At 31.4% G+C, this 11,776-nt stretch overlaps 1 protein-coding gene across 1 annotated transcript; it reads right to left on the bottom strand.

The window, feature by feature from the left end:
- Window positions 1–6,275: 6,275 nt before the first annotated feature.
- On the bottom strand, window positions 6,276–11,221 carry LOC128221450 (zinc finger protein 480-like). The gene is made up of 3 exons (XM_052930057.1): window positions 11,132–11,221; window positions 10,663–10,884; window positions 6,276–6,872 (listed from the first exon to the last, which is right to left on the bottom strand). The coding sequence occupies exons 1-3, from the start codon at window positions 11,219–11,221 to the stop codon at window positions 6,276–6,278; spliced, it is 909 nt and encodes a 302-aa protein (XP_052786017.1).
- Between the last annotated feature and the right edge of the window lie 555 nt (window positions 11,222–11,776).

The following is an 11,776-nucleotide window of genomic DNA, read 5'->3' as shown; positions in this document are numbered from 1 at the left end:
ACAACGTCGTATGATGCAAGTGTGCTACTACAAAATACTTATATAGTAAATTGTACCCATCGGTCCTCTTTGTACTTTTAATGAATTTCTAAAATTTTCATCTCCAGCATACTTGAAAGGGAAAATTTAAATAACTAATATCAGATAATTGCTTGGTTTGGATTAACAAGTTAACACGATGACTAAGTATTATTAAAACAGGGTAACTTGCGTAATTGATTGAATAAGGTGTGAACGTATGACCATGACACGCGGCAAACTTCCTGCAAGCTGTTAAATGCCACAACATAAAAAGTATTATCTTTTCTCAAGTTGTTTAATTAATTACCCTGTGAAATTAACTATATAATTATGAGTTGTATCATTATCATCTAAACAGCTTGGTGGTAAATCAAAACAGTTGGACAAAATACACAAAAAAACAAATCTAAGTGTATGAATGTTTTATTTAGTAGGTAGGGAAAACACATGTAAAATTAGTAATTGTGAACAAATCTAACACAAATTACATATACAAAATTATTTACTAGAAATGTCGCCGTTAAAAAGCATTTTCATTTATGAGCAGATAATTATTTACGCAAGTAGAGAGTATATAGGGGATGATTATTATAGCAACGTCTATACATGTAGCCATTTCTCTATGGCTAATAGCTAATGGCTACATGGCTAATAATGTACTCTCTCATGTAAATATCTAATTGCAAGTGTTCCTATATGTCTCATTCTAAGGTTTTATCCGCTATTTATATATAAGACCGTATATATATTTTTAAGGATGTGCTTCACCACTAGTCAGACATATATGTTTAGCTTTTCATATGATTCTGTAAGCATTTTTTCTAAGACAGAGAAACATGGCAATATTTCTGTGTGTTTTCTTAGGTGAATTATTTGAGAGCCCTGAATTAAGAAAAAAGCAAAACAAACCTAACACATGTATAACTTCTCTCCTGTGTGTATGCTTATATGTTTCTTTAACCCAATAGAAAGCTAGAAAGCAGCATCACATATCACACAATTATATAGTTATCTACTGTATGCATTCTAATAGTGATTGTACCCCACTTTTCTGGGAGAAAGCAGAGTTACATATCACACAATTGTATAGTTATCTACTGTATGCATTCTAATAGTGTTTGTACCCCACTTTTCTGTGAAAAAGCAGAGTTACATATCCCACAATTGTATAGTTATCTACTGTATGCATTCTAATAGTGTTTGTACCTCACTTTTCTGTATGAAAGCAGAGTTACATATCCCACAATTGTATAAGTCAGTCCTTATGCATTCTTATAATGTTTGTACCCCACTTTTCTGAGAGAGACCTGCACCTGATTTCACACACATATGTTTTTTCTCATGTTATGTATTCTTAAATGTGTCTGTAAATATTGTTTCATAAAGAATGCATCTTACACTTCTCACACTTGATAGCTACGCTCTCCTGTGTGCATTCTTCTGTGTGTCTTTAAAGAACATTTTTGAGAAAAAGCAATACCACATATCCCACACTTATATCGCTTTTCTCCTGTGTGTCTTCTTATATGTTTTTTCAAATATTCTTTCAGAGAGAAAGCCGCATCACATATCTCACACTTGTATAGCTTCTCCCCTGTGTGAATTGTTCTATGTCTCTTTAAATAACTTTTCTGAGCGAAAGTAGCATCACATACACGACATTCATATGGCTTTTCTCCCAAGTGTATTTTTATATGTGTTTGTAAATGATGCTTCAGAGAGAAAGCAGCATCACATATCATACACTTGTATGGTTTCTCTCCTGTGTGTATTCGTGTATGTTTCTTCAAATCACTCTTCTGAGAGAAAGCAGCAGCACACGTTCCACATTTAAATGGCTTCTCTCCTTTGTGTATTCTCGCGTGTCTTTTAAAATTACTTCCATCTGTAAAATCAGCACCACATTCCGCACATTTGTACGGCTTCTCTCCTGTATGTATTTTCATGTGACGCTTTAAATGAGATTTCTGGGAGAAATAAGCTCCACAGACCTTACACGTGTTTGGCTTGTCTTCAGCGTGTAAATCCATGATAATCTGGAAAAAAAATATTAATGTTATTCTCTTTACTAGCCGGACAGCTTTGTACGAATTAAAACAAATATGTTGTATATACGTGTGTTATGACCTATTTTCATATTATATTTTTAATGTAGCTTAAAAAAGATGTAATAAAGAAAACCATTAATTATCAATTAATTATCAATATGCTTAATTTCGTTGATAGATATATGAAATAGCAGTGTTTTAAACATTGAACGAAAAATATAAGCATACCAACCTAACTTTACCCGCACTTAGTAAGTTCCTGTCTTAGAAATACAAATTTAAAATACATTTTAATTTTTTTACCAATATCTTGCCAACGCTTAAAAAGTGATAGCTTAAATATATATATATATATATATATATATAATAAATATATATATAAATATATATAAACTAAAAAGAAGTAACTGTTACATTCATTTATTTATTATATATATATATATATATAATAAATAAATGAATGTAACAGTTACTTCGAAAACTGTTCGTTTAAGCAGGAATATCTATTTATTCCATAGAAACTAAAAAGAAGTAACTGTTACATTCATTTATTATTATATATATATATATATATATATATATATATATATATATATAATAAATAAATGAATGTAACAGTTACTTCTTTTTAGTTTCTATGGAATTAATAGATATTCCTGCTTAAACGAATATACATGTATTGGGGTGAAAATTTTGTGTGTGGTGCAATTCGTGTGTGTGTGTGTGTGTGTGAATCATGAAAATTTGAGATTTATTGTTTTTGTTCTGCTGGACTAGAACATAGACTACCGACCTAAGGCATCATGGATTCCGTGAAAAAATAACAGAACATAACTGCATAGTAAAATAATTTTCTTTCTAGAAATGTGACATCCTTTTTTGAATTGTTTAAATAAATTGTCATTGGACTTTAATTTAATATATACCGCGAGAAATGGCAATCTAAAATATTTCCTGTTTACATTTAAATGTTAAGGAAAATAACGATCAAAAATATGTTTAACCTAAATGGTTCAAAGTGTCATTTTTGGCCGGAAATAAATTTGATCTCACAATTACTGGCACATTATTACTATTTTAGGCAATTATGTTGTACCAGTGTGTGGTTCAGTATGTAATATCTATATTTATGATTGAAAATGTTACTCCAGTAAAGATTGGCTGTGATCTACTATAGTCTCATAAAATAGCAACTACTTGCTTTATGCTTAGTGCTTTCAAATTAAACTAGGTGTCCTTAATAAAACCATTGTTTTCGACATTTATTTATTTTTGTTGAAATATCAATACAATATTATTAAATGTGTTAAATCTTATTTGGTAGTAACTGTGCATCTTTAAAGTGGATCACTTAACAAATTGTTAACCACCCCTTAATGTTTCAATAAGCATTGTCAGCTATCATTTTTTTGTTTCCTATAATATAGTGTCTACAATTTCGTCTCCGTCTTCCTTGGGATATATTCCATATGCTATATTTTATTGCTAAACAAAACAACGCCAAACTACCAATAAAACTATTTGAGACTTTACCCAAGAATTGTAAACGAGATAATATTCGACATGCCATCAGTACAGTTGTGTACTTGAAATTTGCTGGCTTTTCCCTATCAGATTAACGTAAAAAAAACTTTGTGCAAGCCCCCACCCCCATTCGACAGGACGCCTCCACACAAGAAGTTCAAATATCTGCCGCGTTTCTGCGTTACCATTCAAGTAGATAATTAAGTAGTGTCAGACGAGAACATAATATTCATTCAATTCAAAATAACATTTATAAATATATATGTATAAATATAGCCTGATATATTATATGATAGTAATATACACATGTCTAAAATATGTCAAGAAAAAAACACAAATATTAAATATAATAACAGTTCCAATATATCAAGTTCAAAGTTAACTATGGTGACAGCACATTCACATAAGATATCAAAATGTATTATAAATGTAACCAGCTCGTTTAGTTTTGAAAGTATTTGTATCATTTTATTGCACATCAGTCGTTTAATATGTTAATCTTAAAATTGTGATTGCCCGTATGGTTACTCAGCCATGCCTTGAAAGTATTGCAATGTAAATAGACACACGATAATATAATTGTTCCTATCTATATAAATACTATTCTTGACTTCCCAAAATATACTTTTCGCTTTATAACTTATATAATATTCAACCGCTTAAATAATAGTTCCCATACTAAACATTATTTATTTTAATCTTAAACACCTGCCAATTAATTAAATATATACTACGTAATGTTTGTTTACCAAACAGTAGGCGATCTTACCTCACAGAATGTCCTCACTGGTTTCAGAACACACAGAGCACTGATAATCCGTTATACAAAATTTACACAACACACAGCAGTTGCAAACGTATGTTCAGATATGTTTTTAATACATGTGAATTGTATAGACAGTTATGTTAATGTCACTTTAAAAGATGATGAAAAACACTTAATGGATTCTCTATCTCTGTGGCATATGGTAACAACAACGTCGCATGATGCAAGTGTGCTACTACAAAATACTTATATAGTAAATTGTATCCATCGGTCCTCTTTGTACTTTTAATGAATTTCTAAAATTTTCATCTCCAGCATACTTGAAAGGGAAAATTTAAATAACTAATATCAGATAATTGCTTGGTTTGGATTAACAAGTTAACACGATGACTAAGTATTATTAAAACAGGGTAACTTGCGTAATTGATTGAATAAGGTGTGAACGTATGACCATGACACGCGGCAAACTTCCTGCAAGCTGTTAAATGCCACAACATAAAAAGTATTATCTTTTCTCAAGTTGTTTAATTAATTACCCTGTGAAATTAACTATATAATTATGAGTTGTATCATTATCATCTAAACAGCTTGGTGGTAAATCGAAACAGTTGGACAAAATACACAAAAAACAAATCTAAGTGTATGAATGTTTTATTTAGTAGATAGGGAAAACACATGTAAAATTAGTAATTGTGAACAAATCTAACACAAATTACATATACAAAATAATTTACTAGAAATGTCGCCGTTGAAAAGCATTTTCATTTATGAGCAGATAATTATTTACGCAAGTAGAGAGTATATAGGGGATGATTATTATAGCAACGTCTATACATGTAGCCATTTCTCTATGGCTAATAGCTAATGGCTACATGGCTAATAATGTACTCTCTCATGTAAATATCTAATTGCAAGTGTTCCTATATGTCTCATTCTAAGGTTTTATCCGCTATTTATATATAAGACCGTATATATATTTTTAAGGATGTGCTTCACCACTAGTCAGACATATATGTTTAGCTTTTCATATGATTCTGTAAGCATTTTTTCTAAGACAGAGAAACATGGCAATATTTCTGTGTGTTTTCTTAGGTGACTTATTTGAGAGCCCTGAATTAAGAAAAAAAGCAACACAAACCTAACACATGTATAACTTCTCTCCTATGTGTATGCTTATATGTTTCTTTAACCCAATAGTAAGCCAGAAAGCAGCATCACATACCACACAATTATATAGTTATCTACTGTATGCATTCTAATAGTGTTTGTACCTCACTTTTCTGTGAGAAAGCAGAGTTACATATCCCACAATTGTATAGTTATCTACTGTATGCATTCTAATAGTGTTTGTACCCCACTTTTCTGTGAAAAAGCAGAGTTACATATCCCACAATTGTATAGTTATCTACTGTATGCATTCTAATAGTGTTTGTACCCACTTTTCTGTGAAAAAGCAGAGTTACATATCCCACAATTGTATAGTTATCTACTGTATGCATTCTAATAGTGTTTGTACCCCACTTTTCTGTGAAAAAGCAGAGTTACATATCCCACAATTGTATAGTTATCTACTGTATGCATTCTAATAGTGTTTGTACCTCACTTTTCTGTGAGAAAGCAGAGTTACATATCCCACAATTGTATAAGTCAGTCCTGTTTGCATTCTTATAATGTTTGTACCCTTACTTTTCTGAGAGAGACCTGCACCTGATTTTACACACATATGTTTTTTCTCATGTTATGTATTCTTAAATGTGTCTGTAAATATTGTTTCATAAAGAATGCATCTTACATTTCTCACACTTGATAGCTACGCTCTCCTGTGTGCATTCTTCTGTGTGTCTTTAAAGAATGTTTTTGAGAAAAAGCAATACCACATATCCCACACTTATATCGCTTTTCTCCTGTGTGTCTTCTTATATGTTTTTCAAATATTCTTTCAGAGAGAAAGCCGCATCACATATCTCACACTTGTATAGCTTCTCCCCTGTGTGAATTGTTCTATGTCTCTTTAAATAACTTTTCTGAGCGAAAGTAGCATCACATATACGACATTCATATGGCTTTTCTCCCAAGTGTATTTTTATATGTGTTTGTAAATGATGCTTCAGAGAGAAAGCAGCATCACATATCCCACACTTGTATGGTTTCTCTCCTGTGTGTATTCGTGTATGTTTCTTCAAATCACTCTTCGGAGAGAAAGCAGCATCACACGTTCCACATTTAAATGGCTTCTCTCCTTTGTGTATTCTCGTGTGTTTTTTAAAATTACTCCCATCTGTAAAATCAGCACCACATTCCGCACATTTGTACGGCTTCTCTCCTTTGTGTATTCTCGCGTGTCTTTTAAAATTACTTCCATCTGTAAAATCAGCACCACATTCCGCACATGTGTACGGCTTCTCTCCTGTATGTATTTTCATGTGACGCTTTAAATGAGATTTCTGGGAGAAATAAGCTCCACAGACCTTACACGTGTTTGGCTTGTCTTCAGCGTGTAAATCCATGAAAATCTGGAAAAAATATGAATGTTATTCTCTTTACTAGCCGGACAGCTTTGTACGAATTAAAACAAATATGTTGTATATACGTATATATTGACCTATTTCCATATTATATTTTTAATGTAGCTTAAAAAAGATGTAATAAAGAAAACCGTTAATTATCAATATGCTTAATTTCGTTTATAGATTTATGAAATAGCAGTGTTTTAAACATTGAACGAAAAATATAAGCATACCAACCTAACTTTACCCGCACTTAGTAAGTTCCAGTTTTTAGAAATACAAATTTAAAATACATTTTAATTTCTTTACCAATATCTTGCCAACGCTTAAAAAGTGATAGCTTAAATATAATATAATAAATAAATGAATGTAACAGTTACTTCTTTTTAGTTTCTATGGAATTAATAGATATTCCTGCTTAAACAAATATACATGTATTGGGGTGAAAATTTTGTGTGTGGCGCAATTCGTGTGTGTGTGTGTGTGTGTGTGTGTGTATGTGTGAGAGAGAGAGAGAATCATAAATTTTTTGAGATTTATCGTTTTTTTTTTCTGCTGGATTAGAACATTGACTACCGACCTTTGAAGGCATCATGGATTCCGTGAAAAATAACAGAACATATCTGCATAGTAAAATAATTTTCTTTCTAGAAATGTGACATCCTTTTTTTAATTGTTTAAATAAATTGTCATTGAACTTAAATTTAACATATACCGCGAGAAATGGCAATCTAAAATGTTTCCTATTTACATTTAAATGTTTAAGGAAAATAACGATAAAAATATGTTCAACCTAAATATGGTTCAAAGTGTCATTTTTGGCAGGAAATAAATTTAATCTCACAATTACTGGCAAATTATCACTATTTTAGGCAATTATGTTGTACCAGTGTGTGGTTCAGTATGTATTATCTATATTTATGATTGAAAATGTTACTCCAGTAAAGATTGGCTGTGATCTACTATAGTCTCATAAAATAGCAACTACTTGCTTTATGCTTAGTGCTTTCAAATTAAACTAGGTGTCCTTAATAAAACCATTGTTTTCGACATTTATTTATTTTTGTTGAAATATCAATACAATATTATTAAATGTGTTAAATCTTATTTGGTAGTAACTGTGCATCTTTAAAGTGGATCACTTAACAAATTGTTAACCACCCCTTAATGTTTCAATAAGCATTGTCAGCTATCATTTTTTGTTTCCTATAATATAGTGTCTACAATTTCGTCTCCGTCTTCCTTGGGATATATTCCATATGCTATATTTTATTGCTAAACAAAACAACGCCAAACTACCAATAAAACTATTTGAGACTTTACCCAAGAATTGTAAAAAAGAGAATATTCGACATGCCATCAGTACAGTTGTGTTTTTGAAATTTGCTGGCATTTCCCTATCAGATTAACGTAAAAAAAACTTTGTGCAAGCCCCCACCCCCTTTCGACAGGACGCCTCCACCAAGAAGTTCAAATACCGGCCGCGTTTCTGCGTTACCATTCAAGTAGATAATTAAGTAGTGTCAGACGAGAACATAATATTCATTCAATTCAGAATAAACATTTATAAATATATATGTATAAATATAGCCTGATATATTATATGATAGTAATATACACATGTCTAAAATATGTCAAGAAAAAACCCCACAAACATTAAATATAATAACAGTTCCAATATATCAAGTTCAAAGTTAACTATGGTGACAGCACATTCACATAAGATATCAAAATGTATTATAAATGTAACCAGCTCGTTTAGTTTTGATAGTATTTGTATCATTTTATTGCACATCAGTCGTTTAATATCTTAATCTTATAATTGTGATTGCCCATATGGTTACTCAGCCAGGCCTTGAAAGTATTGCAATGTAAATAGACACACGATAATATAATTGTTCCTATCTATATAAATACTATTCTTGACTTCCCAAAATATACTTTTCGCTTTATAACTTATATAATATTCAACCGCTTAAATAATAGTTCCCATACTAAACATTATTTATTTTAATCTTAAACACCTGCCAATTAATTAAATATATACTACGTAATGTTTGTTTACCAAACAGTAGGCGATCTTACCTCACAGAATGTCCTCACTGGTTTCAGAACACACAGAGCACTGATAATCCGTTATACAAAATTTACACAACACACAGCAGTTGCAAACGTATGTTCAGATATGTTTTTAATACATGTGAATTGTATAGACAGTTATGTTAATGTCACTTTAAAAGATGATGAAAAACACTTAATCGATTCTCTATCTCTGTGGCATATGGTAACAACAACGTCGTATGATGCAAGTGTGCTACTACAAAATACTTATATAGTAAATTGTATCCATCGGTCCTCTTTGTACTTTTAATGAATTTCTAAAATTTTCATCTCCAGCATACTTGAAAGGGAAAATTTAAATAACTAATATCAGATAATTGCTTGGTTTGGATTAACAAGTTAACACGATGACTAAGTATTATTAAAACAGGGTAACTTGCGTAATTGATTGAATAAGGTGTGAACGTATGACCATGACACGCGGCAAACTTCCTGCAAGCTGTTAAATGCCACAACATAAAAAGTATTATTTTTCTCAAGTTGTTTAATTAATTACCCTGTGAAATTAACTATATAATTATGAGTTGTATCATTATCATCTAAACAGCTTGGTGGTAAATCAAAACAGTTGGACAAAATACACAAAAAACAAATCTAAGTGTATGAATGTTTTATTTAGTAGGTAGGGAAAACACATGTAAAATTAGTAATTGTGAACAAATCTAACACAAATTACATATACAAAATTATTTACTAGAAATGTCGCCGTTGAAAAGCATTTTCATTTATGAGCAGATAATTATTTACGCAAGTAGAGAGTATATAGGGGATGATTATTATAGCAGACTCTATACATGTAGCCATTTCTCTATGGCTAATAGCTAATGGCTACATGGCTAATAATGTACTCTCTCATGTAAATATCTAATTGCAAGTGTTCCTATATGTCTCATTCTTTATCCGCTATTTATATTTAAGACCGTATATATATTTTTAAGGATGTGCTTCACCACTAGTCAGACATATATGTTTAGCTTTTCATATGATTCTGTAAGCATTTTTCTAAGACAGAGAAACATGGCAATATTTCTGTGTGTTTTCTTAGGTGAATTATTTGAGAGCCCTGAATTAAGAAAAAAAGCAAAACAAACCTAACACATGTATAACTTCTCTCCTGTGTGTATGCTTATATGTTTCTTTAACCCAATAGTAAGCCAGAAAGCAGAGTTACATATCACACAATTGTATAGTTATCTACTGTATGCATTCTAATAGTGTTTGTACCCCACTTTTCTGAGAGAAAGCAGAGTTACATATCACACAATTGTATAGTTATCTACTGTATGCATTCTAATAGTGTTTGTACCCCACTTTTCTGAGAGAAAGCAGAGTTACATATCACACAATTGTATAGTTATCTACTGTATGCATTCTAATAGTGTTTGTACCCCACTTTTCTGTGAAAAAGCAGAGTTACATATCCCACAATTGTATAGTTATCTACTGTATGCATTCTAATAGTGTTTGTACCTCACTTTTCTGTGAGAAAGCAGAGTTACATATCCCACAATTGTATAAGTCAGTCCTGTTTGCATTCTTATAATGTTTGTACCCCACTTTTCTGAGTGAGACCTGCACCTGATTTCACACACATATGTTTTTTCTCATGTTATGTATTCTTAAATGTGTCTGTAAATATTGTTTCATAAAGAATGCATCTTAACATTTCTCACACTCGATAGCTACGCTCTCCTGTGTGCATTCTTCTGTGTGTCTTTAAAGAATGTTTTTGAGAAAAAGCAATACCACATATCCCACACTTATATCGCTTTTCTCCTGTGTGTCTTCTTATATGTTTTTTCAAATATTGTTTCAGAGAGAAAGCCGCATCACATATCTCACACTTGTATAGCTTCTCCCCTGTGTGAATTGTTCTATGTCTCTTTAAATAACTTTTCTGAGCGAAGTAGCATCACATATACGACATTCATATGGCTTTTCTCCCAAGTGTATTTTTATATGTGTTTGTAAATGATGCTTCAGAGAGAAAGCAGCATCACATATCCCACACTTGTATGGTTTCTCTCCTGTGTGTATTCGTGTATGTTTCTTCAAATCACTCTTCTGAGAGAAAGCAGCATCACACGTTCCACATTTAAATGGCTTCTCTCCTTTATGTATTCTCGTGTGTTTTTTAAAATTACTTCCATCTGTAAAATCAGCACCACATTCCGCACATTTGTACGGCTTCTCTCCTTTGTGTATTCTCGCGTGTCTTTTAAAATTACTTCCATCTGTAAAATCAGCACCACATTCCGCACATTTGTACGGCTTCTCTCCTGTATGTAATTTCGTTTATAGATTTATGAAATAGCAGTGTTTTAAACATTGAACGAAAAATATAAGCATACCAACCTAACTTTACCCGCACTTAGTAAGTTCCCGTCTTAGAAATACAAATTTAAAATACATTTTAATTTCTTTACCAATATCTTGCCAACGCTACAAAAGTGATAGCTTATATTATATATATATATATATATATATATATATATATATATATATATATATATATATATATATATAATAAATGAATGTAACAGTTACTTCTTTTTAGTTTATATGGAATTAATAGATATTCCTGCTTAAACGAATATACATGTATTGGGGTGAAAATTTTGTATGTGGTGCAATTCGTGTGTGTGTGCGTGCGTGCGTGCGTGCGTGTGTGTGTGTGTGTGAATCATGAAAATTTGAGATTTATCGTTTTTTTCTGCTGGACTAGAACATAGACTACCGACCTTTGAAGGCATCATGGATTCCGTGAAAAAATAACAGAACATAACTGC

This window comes from Mya arenaria, chromosome 16 (genome assembly GCF_026914265.1).
Source record: "Mya arenaria isolate MELC-2E11 chromosome 16, ASM2691426v1".
Taxonomy (NCBI): Eukaryota; Metazoa; Mollusca; class Bivalvia; order Myida; family Myidae; genus Mya; species Mya arenaria.
Note: the sequence above shows the minus strand (reverse complement) of the source record. Positions and strands in the feature narration are given on the sequence as shown.